The sequence below is a fragment of the Anthonomus grandis genome, chromosome 13, assembly GCF_022605725.1.
Source record: "Anthonomus grandis grandis chromosome 13, icAntGran1.3, whole genome shotgun sequence".
NCBI lineage: Eukaryota > Metazoa > Arthropoda > Insecta > Coleoptera > Curculionidae > Anthonomus > Anthonomus grandis.
In genome coordinates, this window is record NC_065558.1 from 9,466,779 (window position 1) to 9,493,626 (window position 26,848).

General features: G+C 31.5%; 5 protein-coding genes across 13 annotated transcripts in view; 2 read left to right on the top strand and 3 right to left on the bottom strand.

Annotated features, from left to right (window-relative positions):
• Positions 1-2: 2 nt before the first annotated feature.
• On the bottom strand, positions 3-6,632 carry LOC126744001 (medium-chain acyl-CoA ligase ACSF2, mitochondrial-like). 2 transcript variants are annotated; one of them, XM_050451309.1, is made up of 10 exons: positions 6,408-6,632; positions 4,557-4,851; positions 4,280-4,500; positions 3,779-3,896; positions 3,484-3,728; positions 3,191-3,356; positions 3,007-3,135; positions 2,358-2,485; positions 478-619; positions 3-425 (listed from the first exon to the last, which is right to left on the bottom strand). In XM_050451309.1, the coding sequence occupies exons 1-10, from the start codon at positions 6,473-6,475 to the stop codon at positions 210-212; spliced, it is 1,728 nt and encodes a 575-aa protein (XP_050307266.1). In that variant the 5' UTR covers positions 6,476-6,632; the 3' UTR covers positions 3-209. The 2 variants fall into 2 exon arrangements, with proteins under 2 accessions (XP_050307266.1, XP_050307265.1); XM_050451308.1 differs by lacking the exon at positions 6,408-6,632 and adding an exon at positions 5,092-5,258.
• Positions 6,633-6,834: 202 nt separating this feature from the next.
• Positions 6,835-10,273, top strand: LOC126743804 (cytochrome c oxidase assembly factor 5). The gene is made up of 2 exons (XM_050451028.1): positions 6,835-6,984; positions 9,939-10,273. The coding sequence occupies exon 2, from the start codon at positions 9,948-9,950 to the stop codon at positions 10,197-10,199; it is 252 nt and encodes an 83-aa protein (XP_050306985.1). The 5' UTR covers positions 6,835-6,984; positions 9,939-9,947; the 3' UTR covers positions 10,200-10,273.
• Positions 10,274-11,415: 1,142 nt separating this feature from the next.
• LOC126743931 (importin subunit alpha-3) lies at positions 11,416-19,918 on the bottom strand. The gene is made up of 7 exons (XM_050451211.1): positions 19,619-19,918; positions 16,381-17,079; positions 15,640-15,828; positions 15,434-15,575; positions 15,187-15,371; positions 14,950-15,126; positions 11,416-12,193 (listed from the first exon to the last, which is right to left on the bottom strand). Exons 1-7 carry the CDS (start codon positions 19,679-19,681, stop codon positions 12,098-12,100), a joined length of 1,551 nt encoding a protein of 516 aa, XP_050307168.1. The 5' UTR covers positions 19,682-19,918; the 3' UTR covers positions 11,416-12,097.
• Positions 19,919-22,243: 2,325 nt separating this feature from the next.
• Positions 22,244-23,484, top strand: LOC126743705 (uncharacterized). Its single transcript, XM_050450918.1, has 3 exons — positions 22,244-22,381; positions 22,479-22,759; positions 23,058-23,484. The coding sequence occupies exons 2-3, from the start codon at positions 22,481-22,483 to the stop codon at positions 23,340-23,342; spliced, it is 564 nt and encodes a 187-aa protein (XP_050306875.1). The 5' UTR covers positions 22,244-22,381; positions 22,479-22,480; the 3' UTR covers positions 23,343-23,484.
• Positions 23,485-25,545: 2,061 nt separating this feature from the next.
• The window catches only part of LOC126743650 (mucin-4-like), a 41,810-nt gene continuing 40,507 nt past the window's right edge, over positions 25,546-26,848 (bottom strand). For all 8 annotated transcript variants that reach the window (XM_050450839.1, XM_050450841.1, XM_050450845.1 and 5 more), the window contains 2 exons: positions 26,546-26,691; positions 25,546-26,489 (listed from right to left, as the gene is read on the bottom strand). In XM_050450839.1, the coding sequence (XP_050306796.1) occupies positions 26,301-26,489; positions 26,546-26,691 (335 nt within the window). In that variant the 3' untranslated portion in view covers positions 25,546-26,300. The remainder of the gene's footprint in view (positions 26,490-26,545; positions 26,692-26,848) is intronic.

The window sequence follows — 26,848 nt, forward strand, 5'->3', positions numbered from 1 at the left end:
AGTCCAGTTTCTTATATATTTATTGTTGATAAAAATCTTGTAATAAATCATGAAAAAAAGCTAAAAATCAAATAATAGTATTGTTCATTAAAAACGCTTGGACTAATAAGTTGCAACGAACAGGAGTGAGACCAAAGTACAATAGACTGCTGCCACGTATTACAATGTATAGTCCGAACGTTTAAGTCATTTTTATATATTATCATTGTTCACTTCATAAGCTCAAGTAATTTAAACTTTTGAATTTTTCCCGAAGTCGTCTTTGGAAACGCATCGATCACTTTTAATACGGACGGTATTTTAAAGTGTGATATTTTCCCTTTACAAAACGATTTCAGGTGTTCCAAGGTGAAGGTGGAGTTTGGCGCAAGGCGTACGAACGCACACACCTCTTCTCCCAATCTTTCATGCGGAACGCCGATTACCTAAAATTATAAATATTATTATATTTATGGTAAAATTTCATGTTAAACTTACATGAACTTCTAATATGTCCGGATGTGCGTTTAAGAAATTTTCTATTTCAGCTGGATAAATATTTTCTCCGCCACGTATGATTATTTCTTTAAGTCTACCTACGATTTTGCCATATCCGTCTTCTTCCAAAACGAACGTATCTCTGAAAAAGTAAACTGTATTGAGTTTAAGGATATTAAAAAAAAATAACTTGTAATTTGTAGTTTTTTTTTGGCTCTAGCCAAAGAAAGTTTATTTATTTATTTATTCACGGGACTGCCCATTAAATTACAATAATAAATCAAATTACAAATTTTGAGTAATAAAATATAAAAATAATCTTTACCACATGCCTAACAGTATAATCACAATACATTATATTTACTAAAACTGAATATCAACTTAATCAATATATTTCAAGGAACACTCCTAATCAAATTCACAAATAACTTGTAAGGCATCTTGAAGAGGTCTATAGGAAGAGAATTCGCTAATTTAGGGAATCTTGAAATTAATGAGTTTAATCCCATATTAGTGCGCCTATAGGGTTGATTAAACGTTTGAACATATCTCGTTTGCCTTGTTAAAATAGTAACTCCTATGTAGAAGTCTATGCCTATAGTAGAAGACTATCCACTAGAGAGTTTATAAGTTTAAAAAACATTTTTAAATCAGCTTCATCCCTTCTAGCCTTCAGAGTGGGTAGAGATAAGCACTCATGAAGAGTTCCATAGTCATAATGAAAACCCTACAGATTTTCAAAGCCATAAAACCTAAAAACTTTCTTTGTACCTGTTCAATTCTGTGAATGTGACAAGTATAAGCGGGATTCCAGACAGAGGAAGGGTACTCAATAATAGGCCTAATTAAGGAACAATATATTTGTCTCTCAGATACAGAATCGATAAAAATCAACAGTACAAAGTTTCACAAATCCTGACATCCTTACAGCCTTGGATATCAATGTGTTCTACAAAAGATATCGAGCGATCAATTGTAATTCCCAAATCCGCAATAGAGGACACTCTACTCAATGAAGAGATGTTGATTTCATACTCAAAAATCAAATTGTTTTTCTTCTTTGAGAAACAAGGAGAGTGGCACCTAAATTTGACGCCGTTACATGGACACAACAACTCCAGCCTTTTCAAATCAGCCTGCAGTCGGCGGCACTCATGAAGAGATGACAAAGACATAAAGCACTTGACGTCATCAGCAAAACAAAGATATCTTGAATAAAAGAAACACTTATGTCATTAATAAAGACATTGAACAAAAGGGAACCCAAATGGGACCCCTGAGGAACACCTGGCAAAGGCACAGTGATTGACACTTTAGATTTGAAATTGTGTACCCTTACTATTTGAGTGTGATTTTTAAGGTAACTCCAAATCATCCAAATCAATATACTACCGCCAATATTATCAGCTTCCCATTTCTAAATTAAAATAGTAAAATAGTGACCCTGTCGAATGCCTTATAGAAGTCGTTATATATTACGTGGATCTCACCGGTACAATCCAAAATCTCCGACAGATAATCAACATATGTTAACAAATTAAGATTTTCCTTTGAGCAGCTCAAATTGTTCATCCATAATAGTGCAAGATAATAAGTTTGATAAAGATGTTGCATACTGGCCTGTAGTTTGTAATATCTTTCTTATTTCCAGATTTGTACATTGGAGTTAAATAGGTGAGCTTTTAAGATTTAGAAAATATTCCAGTTGATAGTGATTTCTTGAGATTCTCTATTTAGAAATAAAATGTTCATTTTAGAGAAAACTGAAATTAATTGAAGCGTTAAAACACAATTTTTGAAGGCATTTAAATACATAAAGTGACTTGAAAATTACCAAATCGTTAATAGAAATTTATTTAAAAAAAAACAAATATATTTACCCTGTTCTAAGCCATTTGTCGGCCCCCATCAATTCTTTGGTCTTTTCTTCATTCTCCCAATATCCTAAAATATTGCAATAGCCTCTAATGCATAGTTCTCCAGGGGTGCCTCTTGGTACAATAGTACCCTAAAATGTAAATTGGCAATGGCAAATTTTTTTTTTGCTATCTAGAAGCTTTTTTCCATATCAAAATGATTTTAGCCCTTAAGCCACACCACAAAATCAAAGTCAAGTTTTTTCTTTACTTTATGTAAACACCTAACTTTCTTATGAGTTTCTCGATTATAATTATTATAGATTGGATGATGTAATGAAATAATATCAAGTAAAACTGGGTACAACAAGGGTGAACTACCACGCCTGACAAGAAGGTTTTATTGATTATTTTAAAAATTTTTGGCCAGTTTATAGTCGTTATTTTACCGAAGTAAAGCCTGCAATTTTTTTTCTTAATTAACGCTAATTTATTAAAAAACGGTTAAATTATCACCACATTAAAGCTGATAGGTAAGAAACACAAAAAAAAAATAATTGAGTAGTTTTTTTGTGTAAATAAACGCTATTACGTCGTAAAACATTCCGATTATGACAGTTTTTGTGTTTTTTCCCCTTGACCTGCTTATTCTTAAGGATACATAAGAAATTACCTTTTCATCTATAATTTTCGCTTCTATATGCTCAGAAACATAACCAACTGAAGATGTCGAATGATACTCATCGTCATCGAATAACGACTGGAAAACTACAGCAGTTGTTTCAGTCAGACCGTACACAGACTAAAAACGAAACTATTTTCATATGCAAGAATTAATCTGATGGAAAATTACTTGCCTTAACCTTTTTAACCCCCAAAACTTCTTTCATCTCTTTAAATAAGTTTACGCTGCAATGCGCCCCACCACTTACAGCAATTTCTGGAGAGATAATTTCTTTTCTAACTTTTTGTCTGTTAATTAAGTCTACGTACATTGTGGGCGTTCCATAGATAACCGTACACCTAAAGAGATCAAAAATGAGATCTAATGCATGCATTATCATCATCACAACTTGAAAATTTATTTATATTAAGTGTAAGTCAACTGAAAAGCTACCTGTTTTTCCATTAAATAAACAAAACTAATTACTTTTCATCCCGAATAGCATCCAGGGCCTTATCAGGGTCATAACCTAAATTTGGAAGTACCAGGGTGGCACCATGATTTAAGGCAGCACTTTGACTGATTACTGTTCCATAAACGTGGAAAAATGGAACTTGCATGCAAATGGTTTGATGTTTTTTATCCAGCTCGTTTCGTTTTCCGACGCTGTTGCCATTGTTAACTATATGGAAATGGGTTTGCATTGCTGCTTTTGGTTTTCCGGTTGTTCCCTAAAGTAGCAGCAGTAATATAAGAGAGTTTATACTCAAAGAGTACTTACCGATGTAAATTGTAAATGCGCTAATCCATCAGGATCTAAATAATCTTGCATGTTTTTAATACTGTTTATATCACCATCTGAGGCTTTATCTAGGATTTCGCCAAAGTTAAATGTACCTCTAAAAAAATTGTTTAAATTTTTTTAATATTCGGTCGGCCTATTTGAAAAGTATAGAGGGGTGTAATTTGAAATGAGAAGTAAAATTGAATTAAGAATTTCAAGGGATTAATACATATTCTGTAGGTCTCAAAACCCTTCTTAGGTTCTAATATATGACAATGCAGGCTTGTAGTATGTTAGAGAGGTAAAATAGACAAAATCACTTCTCGAAATAATTGTTTCATCATAAGTTTTGAGATTTTTTAGATTTCACTCACGTGGATTAAAAAAATACTAGGTTGTGACGGAAAGTACTTTAGCAAATTGTCTGTTAAATTATTAAAACGATTAAAAATTGGACTCTCATGTGGCAAAATAATAAATAAATATTAATTCACTTACTCCAAATCAGCTTTGTCTGTTATTATCACAGTTTTCAAACTGGGTAGAGTTTTAGATTTTAGTTTTCCCGGATCATGTTTCAAGAGTTCAGGCGCAAGCTCACTTATATTATCATAGTAATCATGATTCTTGAACTTATGAGGACAAACGATCGCTTTTACGCCCACACTAGTAATGCAATTCTCTAATTCTCGAACTAAATAAGCTGGATTTATATTCACCTAAATAAAAACATCATAGGAATGTTCTTTGTTATATAGTATTAATACAAACTTGCCAAAACAAACCCACCCCGTCCACAAGCCATATTTGTGAGATACCATTCTGAGATGTTAGGAGCCCAGATTCCAATCCGATCCCCTGGATTTAAACCGACGGATCTAAAACCAGCTGCTAACTTATCAGCTTGCTTTAGCACCTGTTGGAAGGTGAGAACCTGGTTTTGGGCTCGGGAAATTAAGGCTGGTCGATCTCCGTATTTTGTTGCTGCTTCTTCAAGCAGTCTGCCCAGAGTTATGCATTTTAAAGGTGCAGAGCCAGGGTTATGAATGTAGCTTGGGGTGCTGTATTTTCTGAAAAGGTTTACATATTTATTTACACTAAAGTGGGTAAGCTAACTCTATTTTATTAATGGGAATATTCGCCCTAAAACCACATTTAAATAAAGCCTTATGAAGTAGAAAAATGCGCATTTATGCTAAAATTGAAATATTTTTCCCAAAATGATCATTTCATTTTACTTGGGGTTTTATTAACTCTTAGAGGTAAGCTGCAAGTATGAAAAGACAGGATTGATTTATTTCTGTGCTTACCTTAAAGAAACCCTCAAAATATAATAGTACTGATTTCTCACACTACTTAATAATACTTTAGAAGACATTTTTTATATAATGCCGCAATTTTTCCATAGAACGCGCAAACCAAATAGCAATTTTGTCTTATTATATTTTAGCCTTCAACAGATAACACTGATAATGTTGGACCTCTTAATTGCATTATTTATTGAGTGTGATAAGTACAATATTTAATTTTTGTTTATTTTAATTTGCTGATAAGAATATTATGTCAATATACTTTTATATTGTCTGGCTTTCAGGAATCAATTAATTTTTGGACTTTAAAACAGGCAATTCCCTCCTGTTGTCATTTTATAATTTGTTGTAAAAATGTATTTTAAATAAAAAATTTTACTGTGTCAAACTACTTTTAAATTTAAAATATTTACCCTCCATATTAAAGCTACGATTCAAGTTTTGACTTTGGATGCATTGCACAGAGTCAATAGGCAATTTATATTTCTGATTTTTCCCAGAAATAGTTTTATCAACCATCTGTAACATAGAGGAAATTTTGATAATATGTTTTTTTTTTGTATAAAGTTTTTACATCAGCTGAGGTGAGATGCTTGGTTGAGACACAGAGGCATCCTTCTTCTCCTTATCTCTCTTCACCTAGAAATATTAAAGGTTTTTAGCCAATATTTAAAAAGAGATGACTTAAAGGACATCTAATCTAATTAAAAGAAACTGGTATTGTATTGTATCCAGGGTAAATCAGTTTGAATTGCATTTTTAACTCTAATGCATATTTATTTATAGATTTAGATACTTGTATGTAATGTATCAATGCTAGTATTATTAACGTGTGTGTAGAGCTTTATTGAAAAAAAAATACACACATTTTTAAAGCTAATTTATTTTAATAAAAGGATAACAATAGCTCTAGAAATTGTCTAAGACTGTTTATCAAATAAGAGTTTCTTATTATTATACAAGATGGAATTTCCAGTTAAAGCAGAGCTAAGCATATAGTGAAAGATGAATGAGTTAAATTTATATACATTTATTAAGTGAATTACTAAACTTCTTGCATTAACCAAGCATTCTTAAATATAAACATTGATGGGAGAGTAGTTATGACTTATGTGTTAGTAAATATTCCATAAACCAAATATTAATTTTTGCAAAATAATGTTTCAATATTGTCTATAGACAGGAATATGTTATTACAAGCTTTTGTAGAACAAACACTGAATTAATTAAATAGGCTGATTAATGTCCAGATATGAGATCAATGAGAATTGACAAATGTGATATTAAATATACTATTTCTCCTTATAAGTACTTACCTTACAGCTAATCTTGAGAGACAATAGAGTCTGCCTCTATCAGTATAAAGAAACACTTTTGAAAACATTGGAAAATTGGTTCTTTAAATGGATTTATGAATTTTCATACATAAGTAAATAATTAAGCGCAGCTCTTTATTAAATAAATAATTAAAATTAATATCAACAGAAACTAGTCTAAGAATCAATTTTATTAATATTAATTTGAATTTTTTATTTTAATTTGTAATTCGGGAACGTAGCATAAGCACTGATCAGCTGATCTGGTTGACGGTGACAGTTGACACGCAGGACCTTAACTTACCAAATGGAAAATGCGGAACGACGGAATCTGCAACAACTTAGTGTTAAAAAACGGAATAAAAATCCGATACGGCATGTTAAAAGTTTTTATTCCGCTATTAAACGCATTAATCCCATTCCGCCATCCATAAATCTATAAAATTGACAAATGACATTTCTATCTCAAAATATTTATTTTTCTTCCCAAAAATTTTAAATATTCTACTAATTTTCTTTCCAACTTTAAGTTTAATTTGATTTCTTTATATTAATTATCTTTGGTGCTTTATATCCGGTAAGACTGCACTATTTGATTATTAGAATATCCAGAATATTCTTGGTTCACAAATTTTAGATCTAAAAAGAAGTATAGGACCACATTCACCCTGATTTTGAACAAACCTTAAATAAAAATAAAGAATCATTACTATTTAAAAAAAATTTTTTTTCAATCATTTCAAAACAATTTTTCAACCCAACTACAAAACGAAATCAAATAAACGCTTCAACCAAAATATGAAAACACTATTAAATTTACTATTTCTGCTCTTACTCACACCTAAAGATGAGTAAATATTCGGCCGAATTTCAGAACAAACTATCACAATTTTCTAAACACATTCAATCTCTCATTACAGCATGCAACACAAATAGACCACTTTGATTAAAATACTTGTGGAACATGCTATACCTGTCAAGGCTCTCACCCCCTCTGGCCCGCAACAGTATTAAAATCATTATGATGAAATATTTAGACAAACTTGACTGCCTTGTCTTGTCTAAGCTTTCGACCTGAACACAAGAACTGTTTTATCGAAAATTTCTAAATATACTGCTCCGACGGCAACTTCTGTAAGGGCTCATAATCACCATATTTTTCCCTTCACAGGTTTCCCAAACCACTTTGTTTTTACAATTGATTATTTTTCTTATTAGCTTTTGTTTTGTTCTATTATTGTTTGATTTACCTCCTCTAACTTCTGTTTTTAACAGCGGTTTTACTTATTTTTAAGCCTGTTTTGTTATTTTTTGATGTGTTTTTGAAAATTTTATAGTTTAGAAATATGTATTAGTTCTTCTGTGAATTTGTAACTTTTTAGGATGCTTATGCACAAGATTTTGTCTTACCTAATATAGCACATTTTCTTTCTTTCTTCATTCCAGGCAATCAGGGACATTATCCAGGGTCTGACTCTCTTCCTGGGCCTTTGGGCTCTGAATAAATAAGTAAAATGGGGTTCAAACCCTTAGATTTGATTCTAATAATATTTATTTTCCTCCAGGCTCTTTAAATTACTTTTTGTACCCTGACAATTGATTAAAATTATTATTTTTCTTTCTCCAGGCAATTGGGGATGGTTTCCAGGATCATCCTTTATTTCTGGTTGGTATTTAAGTACCCAACTATCTTCTAAAGCCGCCTTTTCTATTTTATTGAATTTAAACCCCTTAGATAGTTCAACCTTTAAAACAATTTCTTTAATCGTCTGGAATTGGCATATAATTCAAAATCTACTTCCCTTAGATTCTGAATAAATAAGGTTTTTAAACCCTTAACACTTGGTGCTTATTACCTAGTATATTTATCAAATGATGAAGATTATCAAAAACCCTATTGAACAAATTTATGAAAATTTATTTATTTACTTATCAAGTTTTATGAAAATTCTTGAGTGTGCATAGTAATACTGAAATGCAAAAATACACTAATACTATACATATCTTACAGAAAAGATAAAGGCAGTATTAAATAAAATGTCAGTCAATTAAGAGAATCTCTACACGTAAAGAATGTAGCTCTTGTGAAACTTTTACTAACATGGAATATGAAAATGGAGTGGTGCATATGAAACTACTTGCTAGATTCCCATTCATAAGTTATTACTATACGCACCCAACCCCATGAAATAAATATCAGCACCTTAAAATATCATTACAGAATAAAGAAAGATCTGGTAATATTCAGTGTTGTCTTAACATCACCTACACATAAATCATAAGTAGAGTATAGACTGAAAATAGGAATATCAAATTCATACTTGCTATATATTGTTCTAAATACATGGTATTTCAAAACATTATTATTGGGTTGTACAAAAAAATATTAAATAACATACTATAAATGTAAAGATTAAAAATATATACACAATACTTTTTTCCTTATAAAGGTATTTAATTAAAGTAATTAAAGTAATTATTTAAGTAATTAAAGACAGCATTCTGTAACTTAACTCTCAGTCATCTGCAAAATATTCTGCTAAATTAATAAAGTCCAGGATTTCTATTAAATTGATCAAAGATTTTTTTTATATACATAATTTAAAAGATGGTGAAAGACATTTGGACATTTCACAACATTTTTTGTGGAATAATTATGATGCCATTTAGGCTCATGCAATTTTGTGTATTTATACTGAGCAAGTTGTTTTCACTAATGAAGCTGCATAATGTTAAGATTTGCAAGACCTTCAATAAAGGCTTGCATAGTTTTAGTAGATGTTTGCTAATAAGCTTTTGTTTGAATGTTTGCTTTCTTTAAACATCTTCATTGTGAATCATATTATAAGGAACAACATCTTTCAAGTTGCCAAGGATGGATTTTGACTTCAATTAAAATTCAATAACCACATTAAAAATCTTGCAAATAAGTTTTTACCCAATACAATCTATTATGTATGAAAGTTAAAAGATTTCTAATGACTTATCACTGAATTAATAAAAATCCAATTCGTGGAGATTATAAAAGATATGTAATTGGTAGAGAGTGTGTTTTAAGTATTGGATGAATAAGGAATATTGAATATATCCAGATCCTTTTACTGCTTTCTTTTTTTATTTGTTCTTATTGTGAGTGAGTATACATAAGTTTGCAGGTTTTGTATTCTTCTGTTTCAATATTTTTTTATATAATATTACTTGATAGAAATTAGTACTTCATATGTTAGACTCAATAGAAATGCATACTTTTCACTAAATTTCTGAAACATACTTTTAATGACAATATTAGAATTTTGGTCAAATGTTACAATCAGACCCTTGAAAGTAAAAAGTTAATAGTAATTTATTATTAAATGACCAACTTCCTTATCTCTTTAGTTCTACACCAAGTTTTTTAATTAACTTACTACTTTCTTTCTTGCATAAACTTACTAATTTTGTATACTTTTCTCATAAAAAACTTGAGGTATAAATTAGCATTTTAAATGACTTATTTCTAACTGCTAACACATTAAAACTTAATTCGTGTAGGTCCTAAAGATGATGCGATACGAGGAAGAAAACGAGTCCTTGAAGGACAAGAGTGCTTGTGCCGGGGTCAGAGCCGATTTAAAAATGTGTCTGCTTGAAAGTGAATGTTGTCGAGTACACAAAAAGACTCCAAGAGAGTGTCTAAAAGTCACCGATGGCACCGTCCCTACCGAATGTATGGCTTTAAGAAACACATTTTTCGAATGCAAAAGATCTTTGTTGGATGCCAGACAAAGATTTCGCGGTAGAAAAGGATATTAATTGAGGTTTTGTTATTATTGTAGTAGTGCTATTATTTCATTTAATTTAAGATGTTAATAAATGTTTATTAGATATGTTTTGTGAGTTTAAGACAATAGCGCCTAAATAAATTTCTTTAGGACGTAATGTTTAGTATTCAAGATTATTTATATCTAGGATCTTTGACGATGGTGCTGAAATATCGATTTTAGCACAACGTTGAATAAATCAGGTAATACGGAATCTTTCACCATCTTTTAAATTTTCAATACTAAAACATTCGATACTCCATCTTTTTCGATACTCCTCGTCTTTTGGTACCTAAATTAAATCATTAAAACTAAAAAGCAATTGTATGTTCCCTATCTGGCAGTATTCCTGTTAAATCCCCTATTTATAACTTCTGTAAGAAAGTCTATCTTATTCCCGAGAAACCAAATATGATGACCACTTTGATGGTCATGAAACTCATATTTGCCAGAAATCATACCAAGCTAAAGGCTCTGACTTGCAGTAAATAGATTGTTACTGATTTCAGTTATATTTTTCCTTTCGATCTCTCTATGGTCCATTTCTAACAGTTATGTTAAGGTTGCAGTCTAGTAAATAAAGTCAAAAATCCTAAGAATCCCATTTATTTGTCAGGCCTTTTAATAAACCAGAGAGATGGGTCATAAAACCATTTTTTCTTATATCTCGGTATCGTACTGAATTTTTTAAATCTTGTTTTGCTTATACAGGCAAAATATATATTTTTAAAATATACTTATCTTTAAGTCACACTATTTTCAGACATAAAGTTAAGGGTTGTATAAGAGGTCATTTTTCACATGGTTTATTGCAACTCGTCACTATTTTTACCTATGGATACTAGTGTTCGTTTTAGGTATTATAGCATTTTTAGTTATTATTAAAATACGCCTAGCGGTACTTTCCACTTGTTTTTATGGCATGCAATAAAATTAAATTTTCTTCAATGAAACAAAACTAGGAAAATAGATTGAGCTAGTGTTAATGATATCAAATAAATTCCCCTAAATTATCTAATTTTAGTAAATGCAGTAAAATTCCGAGAAAACAAGTTTCATCGAACTTCAGGAACTGATTGACATTTGGATCCGTTATCTTAAGAATTGAGTAAATCAATTTCACAATTATATTGTCAAAACAAGTCTTGTTTTTTATCCACTTCAATTATAAAGGAAGGAACGAATAAGATAAAAATAAAACATTCCTATTATAATAAATCACTTAATATATTAACAGATCATAAAGACAATAAGCGGACATGATATTACTCTATTGCAAGAAATACCCACGTAACGCAATACGTGGACGAACTTTTAGAAAAATGTTATCACCCTAACATTTTAGTGTACGATCATTTTAAATAATAACCATAATATTAATAATTACTATTAATTTAAAAGAGAAATAAAAAGCAGCCAAATATAAAAAGTTGACAAACCGCAGTCTTATTTTAGCTAAATAATTTTATATAGGATTATATAACTTGCCTTACTGCAGAGTTTAACTAAACTTTTTTTTAAACTATAGGTTGAATTCAATCAAACTTCTGCTGAAATACTGAAAATATATATAGTGACGTATCAGCATCTGCCATAACATGAAAACGAATTTAAAAAAATAGTCAATAATAACCGTGTCTAAAAACAAGTATTATTAAACAATTAATTATTTATTAAGCAAAGATAAGTAATGAAGATCCCCATAAAATAAAATATACACTCGAATAATCAATAGATAAATAAATATCATGTAAGTCGTTACAGCTAAAATAATATGTACAAATTAAAATGAACGTACGATGTCTAGTAATTTTTTTGTTTTGACAAAACAGAAAGCGGAAAACTGGTTTTTCATCCCCAATTTTCGTTCCGTCGTCCATGTCAAGCCAGTCAAAATTTGAAGCCTTCGGTCGGAGCGTTTACGTTGGGTTCGAAATTAAATTCGCCGTCGCCTGCGGATGGAACTAAGTTTGGATCATCTTCGGCCTAAAAGTAATTAATATTTCACGTTAAAGTAGTTTAAATTTTACGGTTTTTGGTTTATTTATATTAACTTGGTGGAAATAAAATAAAGAGTGCATTTCACAAGCAATAAAAGAAAATTTAAACACTATTCTAGTAATAATCATAACCTTGTTAACCATTCTTGTGGACAAAGGCAATTTTCCTCATTTCGCCCTGGTCCAATTCCATAAGAACGAAAAAATTAGTTAGATTCAGAATTACAGAACCTTAGATTTTGTTCTTTTTATGATATTTTCACCAAAAATGCAATCTAAATAAAATAAATCTCTTTTTTCTGTTCTGCTGTCAATTTTAGTAATAACAATGATTAAACATAAAGAAATCAATAGGGTAATGAAGCTGAAAAAGCATGCAAATAAGGTATCATCAATCAGAAGTAAAAGCAAAATGTCAATTTCAAGTCTACATCGTCACGCAAGCAGAATAAACGCCAACGAATCAAGAAAATGATCCAAGTTTTACATAGTGATGAACTATTTAGTCAATACCAATAAGTTAATATTACCAATGTTCAATTATTAGTTTAAAAAGCAGAAGGGAGAATTATTCTATTCTTATGAGAGTCGACACTGATATAGACGATTTAGTTAAATACATTTAGTTGTATAGGCGGCTTACGTCGGTCAATCACTGAAACAGAAGACGTCGTGACTCATTATGTTTCTGTAAAGATAATTAAACGTTTCGTTGACCAAATTCGGGGTTCGAAGTCACGAATTTTATTAATTACACATTTTTGTGGTCACTTAGAGTAGTTATGAGTGGCTTTTTTAATAATTAATGCTATAATTATACTTCTTAATCGCATTTTTAATGCTCATTCATAAGTTACATTGTGTGTCCGTCCATTCAGACCTGTTTAGACAAACAGACACAACCATTAGAACCTTAACCAATATTTATTCTTTCTTTCAACCATCAAAAATCTTTTAACATCTTTATTTTGCTTATTAATAATTACAGATGTTAGTATAGGTAGAAAAGTTTATAAAGAACCGGCTGCTCAATATGCGCACAAACCCATTTTTCAACACAAAATCGATAGAAAATCTGGTGGCAGAGAGAAAAGACGACCGCAATATATTTTCTCTCGCTTCTTATTAAAGAAACCGCAAGAACAAAGCAGCCGCCGTACTTCGTTTCTTTGTACCTGCCGGGGATTTAAAGCTTATGACGTAGCCTGAAGGCCTAGTCAGTGTCGTCTCGTACGGGAAGTGAGTTAATCGTGTTATAAGGCATTTAAAATCTGTTGTGTGTGTTTTTTTTAAAGTATAATAGTGAAATAGACTATAGTTTTTTTAGTTAGACTATCCGATTTTTATTGTAAAAGGTAAGTAAAATTGCGAAAATTTCGAATGATGAGTGGATAAATATTTGCAACCATATAGACTAGTGATGCGAAGAGTCCGGATTAATCGTCCGTTCAATCCGGATATCTAAATCGTCCGGATACACGCCGCCCGTCGTACGTTCGACCGACAATGAAATAATTGTATGAGCTTGCACGAGGCTCACGAAGTTCCACGTTCCACCGGCTAAGAGAATCCGAATTAAATCGTCCGGACAAATAACCCGGCAATCGGCAATATCGTCGCGGGGCCTTGTGTAAATATTGCTTTATCTATCCTTATTGTACTCTTTTAGAAACTTAAGAGACAATACGAGAACGCCCAAACTAACTAACCAAGTAAACAAAGCATTTTTGTATTGATATTTTGCATCGTTTAAAATACACTTGATTTATTACATACATAATTACCTATTTTAGTTTTAACATCATGTAGATATCCGTAAAAACGAAATGTCTAATGGATTGCATAATGCATACCTTATATTCGAAAAACAGCTATAAAAAACGTTTATCGGACGGTCGAGCATCGAGCCCGAAACATGGCATTATTTGCCGAACGGGCGAGACATCGAGCGGATGAATTAATCCGAATGAAAAAACCGAATTTTCAATTCATCCGAATCAATATTGTCCGGATATTGAATTAATCGGGATTTTTACAACACTAATATAGACTACATAGAAAAACAATATTTCGAAAGTCATCACCTTTTTGATGAAGCATTGGATTCTTTAAAATTTACAGTAAATACAGGCTCATCTGATGAAGAGATCGAATGGTCTTCATCGGATGAATCTGATTTAGGTTGTAATACACTATCTGATAGTGAATAAAAATATATATGTAAAATAATGAAATAAAACTTTAAGCTTACACCAATTTGTTTCTTTACACAAGTCGTTTAAAAGACCTAATCCTTTAAAAAAAATGCGAATAAAGAATAATTTTCAGCTAGCTATTTGAAGTCCTGTTTTAAAAATAATTAGCGAACTAAGTACAAATAAATATTAATAATTTCAACAAGTCTGCCGCCTCCACTGTCTTCAGACCTCGACATAGTCATCTGACCCGATAGATAGAATAACGAGATGCGCGGATTTTGCCGCCTGTTGATGTCACCGGTTCTTTATAAACTTTTCTTACTATTTTTTTATACCAAAATATACTAGTATAAATCAACTGAAACCTGACAATAAATAAATGCTTTTGTATACAGACTTGCTCAACTTTCTTATTATTTATATTATATCTATCTACTAATATAAACGTTTAATTACAAATATTGTAAATAACGTAATTTGCTGCCCATTAAATCAGATACTTATATAAATATAAGAATGCAATATTGTTTAACTAAATACTTACATCTCCACTAAAGTATTGCTCAATAATATCATAGGCCAGCTTATAGATCTCAATATTGTCATGATTCTGTAACCCTTCAATTTTATCCAGTCCGTTACACTGTTCGATCATCGTGCAAAGCTCTTCAACTTGCGATCCGGCCATTTTCAGCATGTTGTTAATTCCGTCTAGTACAACCTTCAAATAAAAATCCCAATAAAGTTTATTTCTGAATGAATAATTTTAAATTTTAATTACCTGAATAACTGTGGCGTCTTTACAATTGAGCAAATCACAGAACGGTGGTATGACGCCTTCTTGAATTAAGCGAGCTACTTGTTCCTTATTACCGCCTATGGTCAGGTTTGAAATTGCCCAGGCGGCTTCTTTTTGGGTCTGGAAGTCTCCTTTGCTAAGATTTTCGATTATTTTTGGTAAAAGTCCTAAAACAATAATTAAGTCATCAGTAACTAATTCATCGGTAGTTAAGGGGGAAATTACTCACCAGCATTAATGACAGCTTGAACTTGTCTTTGATTTCCTGCAGTAATATTAGATAAGAACCAAACGGCTTCTTTGCAAATTTTATCTTTATGATGGCTAAGAAGTGCTGGGAAGTGGGAGAGGGCATCACAATTCAAGACAACCTAGAATATTAATATTAGGTTAATATAAATTGAAACATGTTTTAACAATAGCGTATATTTTTACCTGTGTTTGTTCATCAGTACCAGTTACAATATTTCCTACTGCTCTTAAGGCAGCAGTTTGCACTTTAACCTCTTTGTGGCTCAGTAACGGTATTAGCTTGGGCACAACGCCGCTATCGATTACCATTTGGATTTGTTCATTTCCACCATCAGTCAAATAACTTAATGCCCAAACTGTGTCTACTAATATCTAAGTGAGCAAAAAATTGTAAATAAGTTAAAGAATTATTTGTTAAACAAGTGTTTATTAATATAAAATAGGAGAACTTTACGCACATGTAATATACACTATTTTTTTTAGTACTGAAGGAAAAAATTGAAACTAATATCAAAAAAATGTGCCTTAAGCAGATTTGAACCAAGGAATATTAGATATTACAAGAAAAATTATGTTTTCCTATTTTTAAGAGGTTAGGCAGATCTCAAATTATTTTTTAAACTTATTGTGACTATATTTGAAAACTTTGTACCTGCTTGTTATGATATGTACATTAAAACCATCATTTAGACATTTATGAAATTGTAACTTTTTTTAAATATTTTTAAGATTGCACTATTTAACTACGTAATTCTATTAGGGTTTTAAACATTATTATAATTGTAATTTTGTACTGAAAGTAGGCAAGACCTGTAAATAAATAAAATAAAAAATATCTGAGATAGCTTGCCATGAGAGCCAAGTGAGTACTATACTTATGATAGTAGACACAATAGTTTATAAAGTTACAAAATGTATACTTACATTGATATCTGTATGATGTATAAGAGCATTAAGTGCCGGCAAAAGTTCTTCTATTGTACGTAACGGCGGAGCGGGATCTTTATTCCTACACAAATTAACAATGACCCAAGTGACATTCCTCAAAAACGAAATGGGAATTTCTGGTTTAATAAATGACAAAAGTGGCTCGACCACTCCCAACCCAATAACATAATCTCTAAGTACTGGCCCGTCGCCTATAATGTTACCTAGTGCCCACACGGCTTGTTCGCAAACATTTTGGTGCGGCGAGCGCAGTAAATCAAGGAACAGGGGCACCGCCCCAGCCGATACGACTTTATTCGTTTGTGCCGAAGTACCGGAAGCGATATTGGTAAGGGCCCATGCCGCTTCGAATTGTAACGGTGGGTTTTCGTGTTTTTCCAAGCATTTTACTAAAATCGGCAGAATTCCGCTCTGTATCAAGGCGTCTATGGGCGGATTTCTATCGGAAGACAGTAGTTTTCTGGCTGATTGTACCGCTGCTAGTTGCAGACTAGGGTTGTTTACTGCTGCGGCTTGTGCCACCAGCTGGTCAAGATTAGTGTTAGAGAGGGTCTTGTCAAAGTCGTCCTCGTCAGTTGAATCTACGACGGGCACGTTACGACGTTTTTGTAACGTTTCTTCGCGTTTGTTTTTTCTAAGCTCAACTGTCTGTTCGTTTCTTCTCCTTCTCATTTCCTGTAACAATCAAAATTCATAATAAATGTACTGTTTTTAAAATCTAAAAAACTAGACAATAGCAACATCACAAAATTAAAATTTTGATAAGATGTCGACAGTGCAATTAAAATAATAAAAACTCAATACACATTAACTAACCACATGGAACTTGAGTTTGATACATATAAATATTACTTACACATTAAAATTGCCAATTGAAAGGATATATATACAATTATCCAAATGACACCTGGTAGTGTCCTTACATTTTATCATTTTCAAGTGGCAAGAGGAAATCTATTATATATTTTAATAGTGGCAAAAGCTGGAGATCTCTGACAGAATGCAGAGTGATGAGTTGGGATACTTAGTTCCGCTCTCTCCCTAGTAATGATAGACATTTCAGCATAATGGTCTGAATTAGTATTAAAGAGGTGCAAGTGTTTTTTCACAAAAATGGCTAGCATAAGAATATAAAAAAATGGAACCATGTAAGTAAATGAGTCCAGTAAAATTAGACCTACAAGATGTTTAAGATGTAAGTTTAACCAAGGTACCTCTTGGAGCGACTTTCTGCTCCGCCTCACAAGCAGCGTGGTTTTGGAAAATATGACTAGCCCAGTTTTATCAGCATTCAACCTCAGAGCATGACTGTTACACCACTTCTGCATCCTCCTCACTGCTTGAGTACTGTTGACAGGTAGCCCTAGGACCAGATATTCCACCAAGATTATGGAAGTGTCATCAGCATATTGACTGACAGAACCTTTTTGAAAACTCACTGAGACCATTTACATGCAATAGTAGGGGGCCTAGAAGTGAAGATCTTATTACTTAAGATCCTCCCTGTTGATGATAATGCTGAGAAAACTCAGTTCCCGAAACAAGGAAGTAATAATATTCTTTAAATAAAAGTAATTAAATTCAAGAGCTTGGACAAAAGTAATTGAATCATAAATTTTTATCCAACCTATTCTGGTGATTTTCGATAATTAATTTTTTTATTGGCATTAGATCAAAATTTGATATATATATTACATTAAGAACTTTGCTTCTACTTCTCTGCTTGAATTGACATAACATACAATGTTCTGGTGTGCAGGAATATGGAATATTCATCCATATTCCATCAAATTATAAGTGAAAGACAACCATGAATTGCCTTTTACATAGCTTCTAGGAAAATCCCAGAAGAGAATTTGTACTTAGTAGTATATTATACTACTCATACAATACTTTATGTTGGAGAGATTACCTGAACCTAAATGAGGAAGGAGTTGCTGTGGTGTTTTGTGGTTACTCTTCAATTTTAATGTCGGAAACTGTTAGAAATACTTGAAGTTCTTTTAAAATAAAATATTCAATACCCACTTCAGCCTTCACTTAATTATTACCTTAGAACTACTTAGTGTATCACTCATCAGCACTCTCAGAAGGTCAATTTAAGGTCCAATATCTTTACAAACTCTTTCTTAGTGAGATTGAATTACAATAATATTTATTATATGTTTAACAGGCTAATATAAGAATGCAGTAATGATGGTACAGAAAATGTATTTTTTAATGACAGTTTTCTAGGCAATCAGTAGACCTCCTATTGTTTTATGCAGAGATGTTGAGTTTTTATTTTCTTACAGTTTTTTAAACTAATATTTGTGTAGAATTTTTGACAAAAGACTTTCATTAACAAAAAATACCTGTCTATGAGTCTATGGGTAAAGCTTTAAAGATTGGGTTTTACTGTTATGAAAAACTTTATTAATAATAATATTTGTTAAAGTAGAATAATAAAAGTAAGAGGCATTTGATTTGAAAATTTTGAATTGCAAAAAACCATTTGACTAGGTTTCAAGCTTATTGGGATGTTTACTTTGATTTTTTTTTATTTAAAAGACATCTTTATCTATAACTCTACTTACAGCCTTGCCTGTGGGTATTCAGATATTATTGTAGTTGTATTTTTCGAACTGCTATTAAGTATTAAATGTATCATATAGTACAGGTTATGGCACCTCTTGAATCTCCATTATAACTTGGGTTTTTGTGAAAAGCCTTAAGATAAACACAAACAAAATGTAGACTTCCTTTTGCACACATTTTAAAAGAAATTATACAGCCTTTTTGGATAGTCAAACATTTACATTTTAGTTTTTCTAGTGTTGAAAATATTTAATGGTATTAAAACAGTGAACCAGTAATGTAAAATTATCACTTAGTAAAATTGGTTTTTTATTACACAGTAAAATTAAAGATAATTCTTTCCTCATAGCATTATCCACATTATATTTAAGACTGAATTAAATTTCACTAGCAAAGCCCATGATGCCCTAGGGTCATGGACAAACAAAACTCTTTAAATAACAACAATTTGAACTTAAACGTTTATAATTTCAAAAGCATTACAGTAAAATAAAGTGATTAATAATGAATAAAAAATGTTGGTGGAACACCTAGTTGCCTACCATTTAAAAAGTAATATTTGGGATATGGACGATGTATAGAAATCACAATTCCCAAGTAATTTTTCGATATAAATACAAAAAACCAAATTACTTACATCTTGATCTTTGCCCTTGTTCTTAAAGTTTTGAAGACGACTCTTGCAATTCGGATCCGCCATTTTTTCGGAAACGTCTGAAGCCAATTGAAACCAACTAGTTTAACGGCCGCTCTTCGACACTTGGTGATGGAAAATTAAAAGTTTGCTTCGTATAGAGAACGAAACAAAGAAATACTTTACTAATTATCCACTGAAATGGTTTTAAACTCGGTTATGAATTTAAACATGCACGCATATTCATAACCATTAAATCCCAAAAAAATTCTACTTTTTTGCCGATTTATGACAACTAAATGTCACATTTGACTTTGACGTTTGTGAAAAGTGAGAAACGGCACGTGACATACTTATAAGGAACGGTATTAAGGTTGGGTGGACGATTTATGTAGTTGCGTAACGGAATTAATTGGGTAATGCAAGCAGAGAATCATTCATTACCATTTTTATATTCATTAGTTAATTACCGTTTTTGGACTTCATTTAATTTAACTAATTACTTCAATCTTACTTAAAGGGTTTCTAACAAATATTCTCAAATACTTGGTGACAGATTCTTTGAATTTTACCAAGATCAAAACAGGGTGGTAACAAACACATGGTACAGATTGCGTAAACAAACACTAAACACTTGGATAGTTCCAGGCTATAACCAAGATCAGTTATAAGAAACCAGATTGATTATATATTATTTAACAAAAGATTTAGGAACTGTGTAAACATAGTTACAACCTACCCTGGAGCAGACGTTAAATCTAAACATAACCCGCTGGTTGCCGACGCTAAAGTCAACCTTAAAAGACTAAAAAATAACACCCAACACGGTGAATTCAAAACGGCAGAAAGCAAAAGTATTTCCCTTCCCCGCGAAAGACCTAAACAATTGCATAAAGAAGAAGAACCGACGACAGCGTAAATGCAGTTTGGAAATGGTACAGGGAACTAACAAATATGCTAATAACTAAACATACGGTAAGAAACGACAATCCGAAGGAACATAAATAGACGACATCCGTAAAATTCCATCTCATGGAACAAAGGCGGCAATATTAAACAAACCGAGAAGAATATAAAAGGCAAAAGGAAATAAAACAAATTCAAAGTTTAAAAAATAAAAATAAGTAATACTTTATTTTAGAATAGATTTCTTATTAAATTTTTTGGCCGTTTAGTTTAATGTTTGTCTTTGATCAATAAAATGGCTATTCAGTGTTGCATAGCTAAAAAGAGATTCTAAAAAATGTATTTCTTTAAGGCGTGACAATCGAAAATCTGATCCAAGAGTAGGATTTTGGTGACTTCCACTAAAGTGCCAATATCTCGAAAACCATCGATTTTTTACTAAGGTTATTTTATGTTTTTCTGGGTGCTTATGAGTTGCTCCATCAGCCCCTTCAGTATTATCGTTGACTTTTCGGACACCCTGTATAATTAAAATACTACTAATATGCTAGTAGACATTGAAAGCAAAAATCTCTCATATGATAAAGAAACCCCTGGAACATGGTTCAAATACATAAATAAAGAGTGAGGTTCTATTTGTAATAAAATCTGCAAAAACCAAAAAAGCAATCGAATCTGATAACATTCGAATAAAGCTGTCACAAATGTTCAAAGAGAAAAACATTGGAATCTTGATCAAACTGTTTAATGGGGTATACAGGATGGAGTAAGTAGCCTTATCAGCCATTCTTTGAACGTTCTTAAAATGTCTTAAAATTATTCACGGGATGATAAGGTCCAAATATGAGGCAGATTTGGATGAATCTCAATTTAGATTTAAAAACGCTCTGGGAACTAGGCAGGAACTGCTTAGTCTCAACATACATCTACAAAAATGTTGTAACCAGCGCAATGATATTTTTGTGTGTTTCGTTGATTACGAGAAGGCCTTGGATAGAGTACAATACAGAAATCTTATATACATTTTAAAGAACATGGAGATGGACAGCAACGACCTTAGAATTTTCGACTATTTATACTGGAGATAGAAAGCAGCACTACAAATAAATGAAAGCTTATAGAACAAGTTTTTACGACGCGTCAGACAGGGCTTCATACTGTCATCACTACTTTTTAACATATACTCAGACAAAATCTTTAAGCAGCTTAACATAAATACCAATAAGACAAAATTAACGGTTTTAGTACACAAACACCTCCTGATGCTGCACTACAGATTAATGGATTGAGTGAACGCTACTGTTAATCAGTTTGATGCCAAGGAACATCTGTGAATGGACCGGTTGCGAGAAAGACTTGCCCAGGAAATTGCCAACATCAGGGAAACCTAATATGGCACCTGAGAAAGAAGAACAATTATTTAATTATTAACGTAATAGTAATATTAAGGGTTTTAAGAGGAAATGTGATCAAGAATGAAACACTGTAGCACACCTGCTGTGATAATTAACAGTTCAGATTTACGTCTGACAAAATTAACCGCTTGAAATGAAAATTTCTAAAGTTGTAGTTTTTGTAGCAGTATCTCAAGCTACACATACATATTCAAAGGCTTTGGCTAGGTTACTAAACACTGCCGAAAATATTTTACGTCACATGAAAATGCACCTTAAGTTTCAATCTCTCACCAACTTAATAAATTAAAAAAAAACACCAGTGTGACAGCTGTCGCAGTTGACAGCAATCGGTGTCAAACGTCAATGTTCCGCTTATTTATTTAAGATCAAAAAAAAATATTTGGCAATATTAGGTTTCGACATCCCAGAAAATAGAAAGTAAGAGTTAAAACTTCACTTGAAGGTAATACGTGAGCAATAAATTATGAAAGAGAAGTAAAAGTGGAGAAAGTAGTGCTACCACAGGGATTCAAAGAAGTTCATTTTTATTCTCCTTTTAGCCATGAATAATCCAATTGATATATTAGAAAAACGAATTGAAGCTTTGGAAGTCCAGGTGCTGCCCAAGGAAAAATCCACCTCGGAGAACAAATGCCAAGCTATAAGTGATCTTTTGTTACAAACCCAAACCATGATTTCCTCTGCACTGACTTGTCGAGAGGCTATCACATCCATTTTGCAACATATGACTACTATAAACAACTACTTGGATCCCTGTAATGGCGAAAATGATTTGGAAGTAGAAGCTAAAAGGCACTATCTTTTAGAATTATACCCAGAGGTTCGTACTATGTATTACTGTCAAGAAGTCTCTTTAAACAATTAATTCAATAGTTTAAGTTTTAGACACCGCTGAGCTTTATATGGTCAATGATTTAACAGAATAATACAAACTATATTTTTTAAATAAAAACCTGCCTTATAGCTAATAATTTTTATTGATGTTTATGTATATCAATGTTAATCCTATATTATTTTATTTTTATTAAGAGGATCGAACACCTAATCATTTTATATAATTTGTTATATTGCTTGTTATTGAACTTCATTTTGTGTTAATTACAAATTTTGCCTTTTAGCTGAAAGATACTGTGCAAATTATTGGAACATTCCAAAACCTACTCCCGTACACAAATTCGGACAACATTACAAAGATAACAGAGCTGGCAGATAAACTAGAACAACTCACTGCTTCTAATTTGGGTATTTATGAAGAGAACAGAGTTGTCACCCAGAATGTTTTAAAAGCCCTGCAGCAGTACAATGACATTTCTACATCTTTGAAGGTTGTATTTGCACAACTAGATAGAGCCATAACAGATTTAGAGGTGGCCTTGCAGCCAAAGTTTGTAACTGAAGAATAAATAGAGTAATATATTATATATAAGGTAATAGTAACATTTTTTTGTAACATTAAAGCTTAGTTTGTGATTTTTTTAATTGTACCTACTCTTAATGTAGGATAATGGAGCATATGTCTTTTTTAATAAATAGTAATGTTTTGTATATCACTTTTAACTTTTCTGGAATTACCTTTAGTATAGTAGTATGCAAATTCTTTAATACTTGGTTTTTGAGGTTTTAAGTGTATTTATTAATTATTTATTATGCATATTTTTAAGGAAGTTTTATATGTATGCATGAACACCTTTAGCATATTAAGAAGGGCATGTTGGAATGAAAAATTGCCAATTGAGACATTTAAAAATATGTTAAAATAAATTTAAAAAAAAACAGACATTATATATTTGAAAATGATTATACAGGTTTCTGCCATGAATATTATTTTGTTATTTTATAGACCAAAAGGAGACTAAGAGGAGAGGATTTTTTCAATAAGCATTATTATTGAACATTGTTTTTTAACTAAAAAACTGTATTTAACTAAATACAATAAAAATTGTCATAACTGGTGATTTTAATATTGAGATGATGAAAATAAAAGCAGAATTACTCTCTGTGGATGGATTTATTTGATGTTACATTCACCAAGTCTAACCTAAAATAATTCAGTTGGTTGTCTGGACAATATTTTCACAAATTCACTAATCATAGAGGCTTGGAATCTATATTTGAAACTTGCAGCTGACAAAAGCTAACAAAGTTGTTTTTAAATGAAAACAAGAAATGAGGGAAGTTAATTTACAATTTTTTACAGCAGTAAATAAAAAAATGTTTTTGATAATTAGGATTAGAATTATCATAATGTATATTGTGAAAAAAGATTATATGCAGCAGAAAAATTTTAATTATCATTTTAATCAACATTTTCCTGTAAAAGAGATTTCAATTTTAGTAAAAAAATTAAACCTTTGGTTACTTACTAAACCAACTAAGGTAAAGAAGTTAAAAAAATGTTTGAGACATTGGTACATTTACCTAATACAGTAAAATTTGTTATTATATTAAGTGTTATGTTTTCAACAGGTTGAAAATAGCCAATGATGAAATGCATATTAATTATTTAATATGTTTTGAGATTATTGGAAAACCCAAGTAACAAAAATTATATTCAAATGGAGGGACATGCTATTCAGCAAGCTGATGATGTTGGTATCAGATTTAGTAAAATCTATTAATAATAAGCAAGTGTTTCCAGTTTTTATTTGACATTTTAATGGTCAAAATTATTCAAGGGTTCATTACTTTGAGAGAGGTGAAATAGTCATAGACCTGTGTAGTCAGTGTGATATGCAAGACAAAATATATCAAATTCGGATATCATTCAATTAACATTATGTGTATATGTCACAAACACTCTATTTGTATATATTTATGTAAATGCCAAAAGTTTCCACCGTCATTGATCGAAGCAAAGTTCTTACCCTTATCAATATACTGAATGTCCGTTCGATAGAAGTTGTACAATGTAATGTGTAATGCAATGACAATGTGTAGAGCTGCTATAGCTGAAATCTCGAATTTTTGTCTTTCCAATAATAATTCCATAATTCAGTCTCTCCTGTGAAGCTTTCTTGAATCTCCATTTTCAACATATTAACTGGATGTAAGTGAAATAAAGAATATGCTGCAACTTCTCTTCGGGAAACCTTTTTTCTAGTAAAGCTAGGAATAAATCTAAGTAAGAGATCAGAAGCGACCTTTTCCAAAATTAGAATAACTTTTCTGCAATTAACTTAGGATTCGTCAAAAGTTGTTCTCGATGATCTTTTGCCAATTTAATAATTTTATGAATTTGTTTTGTGCAACCAAGGAGGTCTAGTCTCTTTGATTGTAAAATATTGACAACCGGTTCAAGATAGGAGAAATTTTTTGATATCGGAGAAAGACACATGATAAATTTACTGCTAAATCAAGCTGGAAGGCAGTAGTGGTTTTTGTTACACTGTTCCCTTCCATCAAAATCTAGGGGGCAAGAGTTTTACGTTTATATATAAAAGCGTAGACAGAGGAGATGTATATAAGCGTTAATATCTTTAGAAAATTTTAAACAAAGCGCTCTAAAGAAATGTCTCTTCTATCTGGGTACGGCGCTGAGTAATCAAATAAATTAATGAATCAAACAGCGCATAATTACAAAAATAGCACTAAAAAATTAAATCAAAGTTTTACTTACTTATACTTTATTACATATTTTTTAGTATTTTATACGTAAAGTGTTACAATTTGGACAGTTGCCTTTCTAGTATATACAATAAAAAATATTCCCAATAAAATGTTGCACATTGGCACGGTATGCTTGACTAGCACTATGGTGGGACGGTTTTACAAATATATTCTTACATACTAAATAAATGATTAAAAATTAATATTAAAAGAGGTTGGTATGATAAAATTATTAACAATAAACATAAAAAATTTTATGAAATTTCAGTTCTAGCTAATCTGTATTTTATAATAAGGAACTATACTAAAAAAAACAAATTATTGTATATTATACAAAGGAGGGCTTAAACCTAAACCTTAAGCTAAAAGATCTGTACATTAGTAATCCTAGGTTCCACAATGCTTTTATTCAAATATATTGTAAAACCTAAGGTCAGTTGAGCATATGACAGCCAGTAATATAATGCCTAAAACTTATGTTTTCATCGATGGACCAACGCAACATTTCAAAGCTACTTTATATTGCACTAAATAACAATTTAAAGTGTATTTACATGAACAGGAATGTTTGGAAGTATGGATATATAAAGTATCAGCTCATAATATGACATCTTGAAACAGTCTTTTTTACACTTGCAAGACTCCACAAGCCAATACAATTATCACACGTCAACCATTTTTTAGAAGAAATCATACATTCTACAGTCTATACAATATGTTTAAAAAAAATCACAGCTAATTTTTACAAAAATCGATCACGTGCTTCCGCTGATGAGCGCTTGTCCAATTGTATTGGTGATCCATCGTTTCAGTTTCGAATTTACGGAGGAATAAATGGCCGGGTGTTTGCTGACGCCACAATTTTCGTGATGACTTAATATACCTTGTAGTTCCCAACGGTTGTCAGATTCCGAGAAGCACATTAGGGGTGCCCCCTCGTCCTTCTGTGAGAAATATGATTTTATGAGCATGAATATTTTAATATTGAGGTAGTACTTACATAGCAAGTGGTTTTTTCCGAATCGGTAAATCCGGCACAAATTTTGTCATTATTCATCAGTCCGTTGTAATGTTTGGTTGAATTACACTCGCTATTATCTATTATAGGAACTGGCAGGTAGTGTAAGTATTGTTCTTTGCTAGGATCTACAAATTTTTTGGCATGTTAATTATACCCCAGGTAGCCATCAAAGCATAGGTGCCGTTTAAATAGACGAAATTCTTGTTGTATCCAAAATAATTGTACAAAAATCTTGGTATTTTGAAAGCTTATACTAATGACTTTACTGGTTTTAGTTCCATA

Bases quoted from the DNA above. Each gene is read 5' to 3' on its own strand.
- LOC126744001 (XM_050451309.1), bottom strand. From the start codon at position 6,475: ATGTTTTCAAAAGTGTTTCTTTATACTGATAGAGGCAGACTCTATTGT. The intron at 3,357-3,483 runs GTAATTAGTTTT...TGATCTCTTTAG, and splicing joins GATGCTATTCGGGATGAAAA to GTGTACGGTTATCTATGGAA. The intron at 620-2,357 runs GTAAATATATTT...TTACTTTTTCAG, and splicing joins GACAAATGGCTTAGAACAGG to AGATACGTTCGTTTTGGAAG.
- LOC126743804 (XM_050451028.1), top strand. From the start codon at position 9,948: ATGATGCGATACGAGGAAGAAAACGAGTCCTTGAAGGACAAGAGTGCT.
- LOC126743931 (XM_050451211.1), bottom strand. From the start codon at position 19,681: ATGGCGGATCCGAATTGCAAGAGTCGTCTTCAAAACTTTAAGAACAAG. The intron at 17,080-19,618 runs GTAAGTAATTTG...TGATTGTTACAG, and splicing joins ACAAGGGCAAAGATCAAGAT to GAAATGAGAAGGAGAAGAAA. The intron at 15,829-16,380 runs GTAAGTATACAT...TTGCTCACTTAG, and splicing joins TACATCATACAGATATCAAT to ATATTAGTAGACACAGTTTG.
- LOC126743705 (XM_050450918.1), top strand. From the start codon at position 22,481: ATGAATAATCCAATTGATATATTAGAAAAACGAATTGAAGCTTTGGAA. The intron at 22,760-23,057 runs GTTCGTACTATG...TTTGCCTTTTAG, and splicing joins TTTTAGAATTATACCCAGAG to CTGAAAGATACTGTGCAAAT.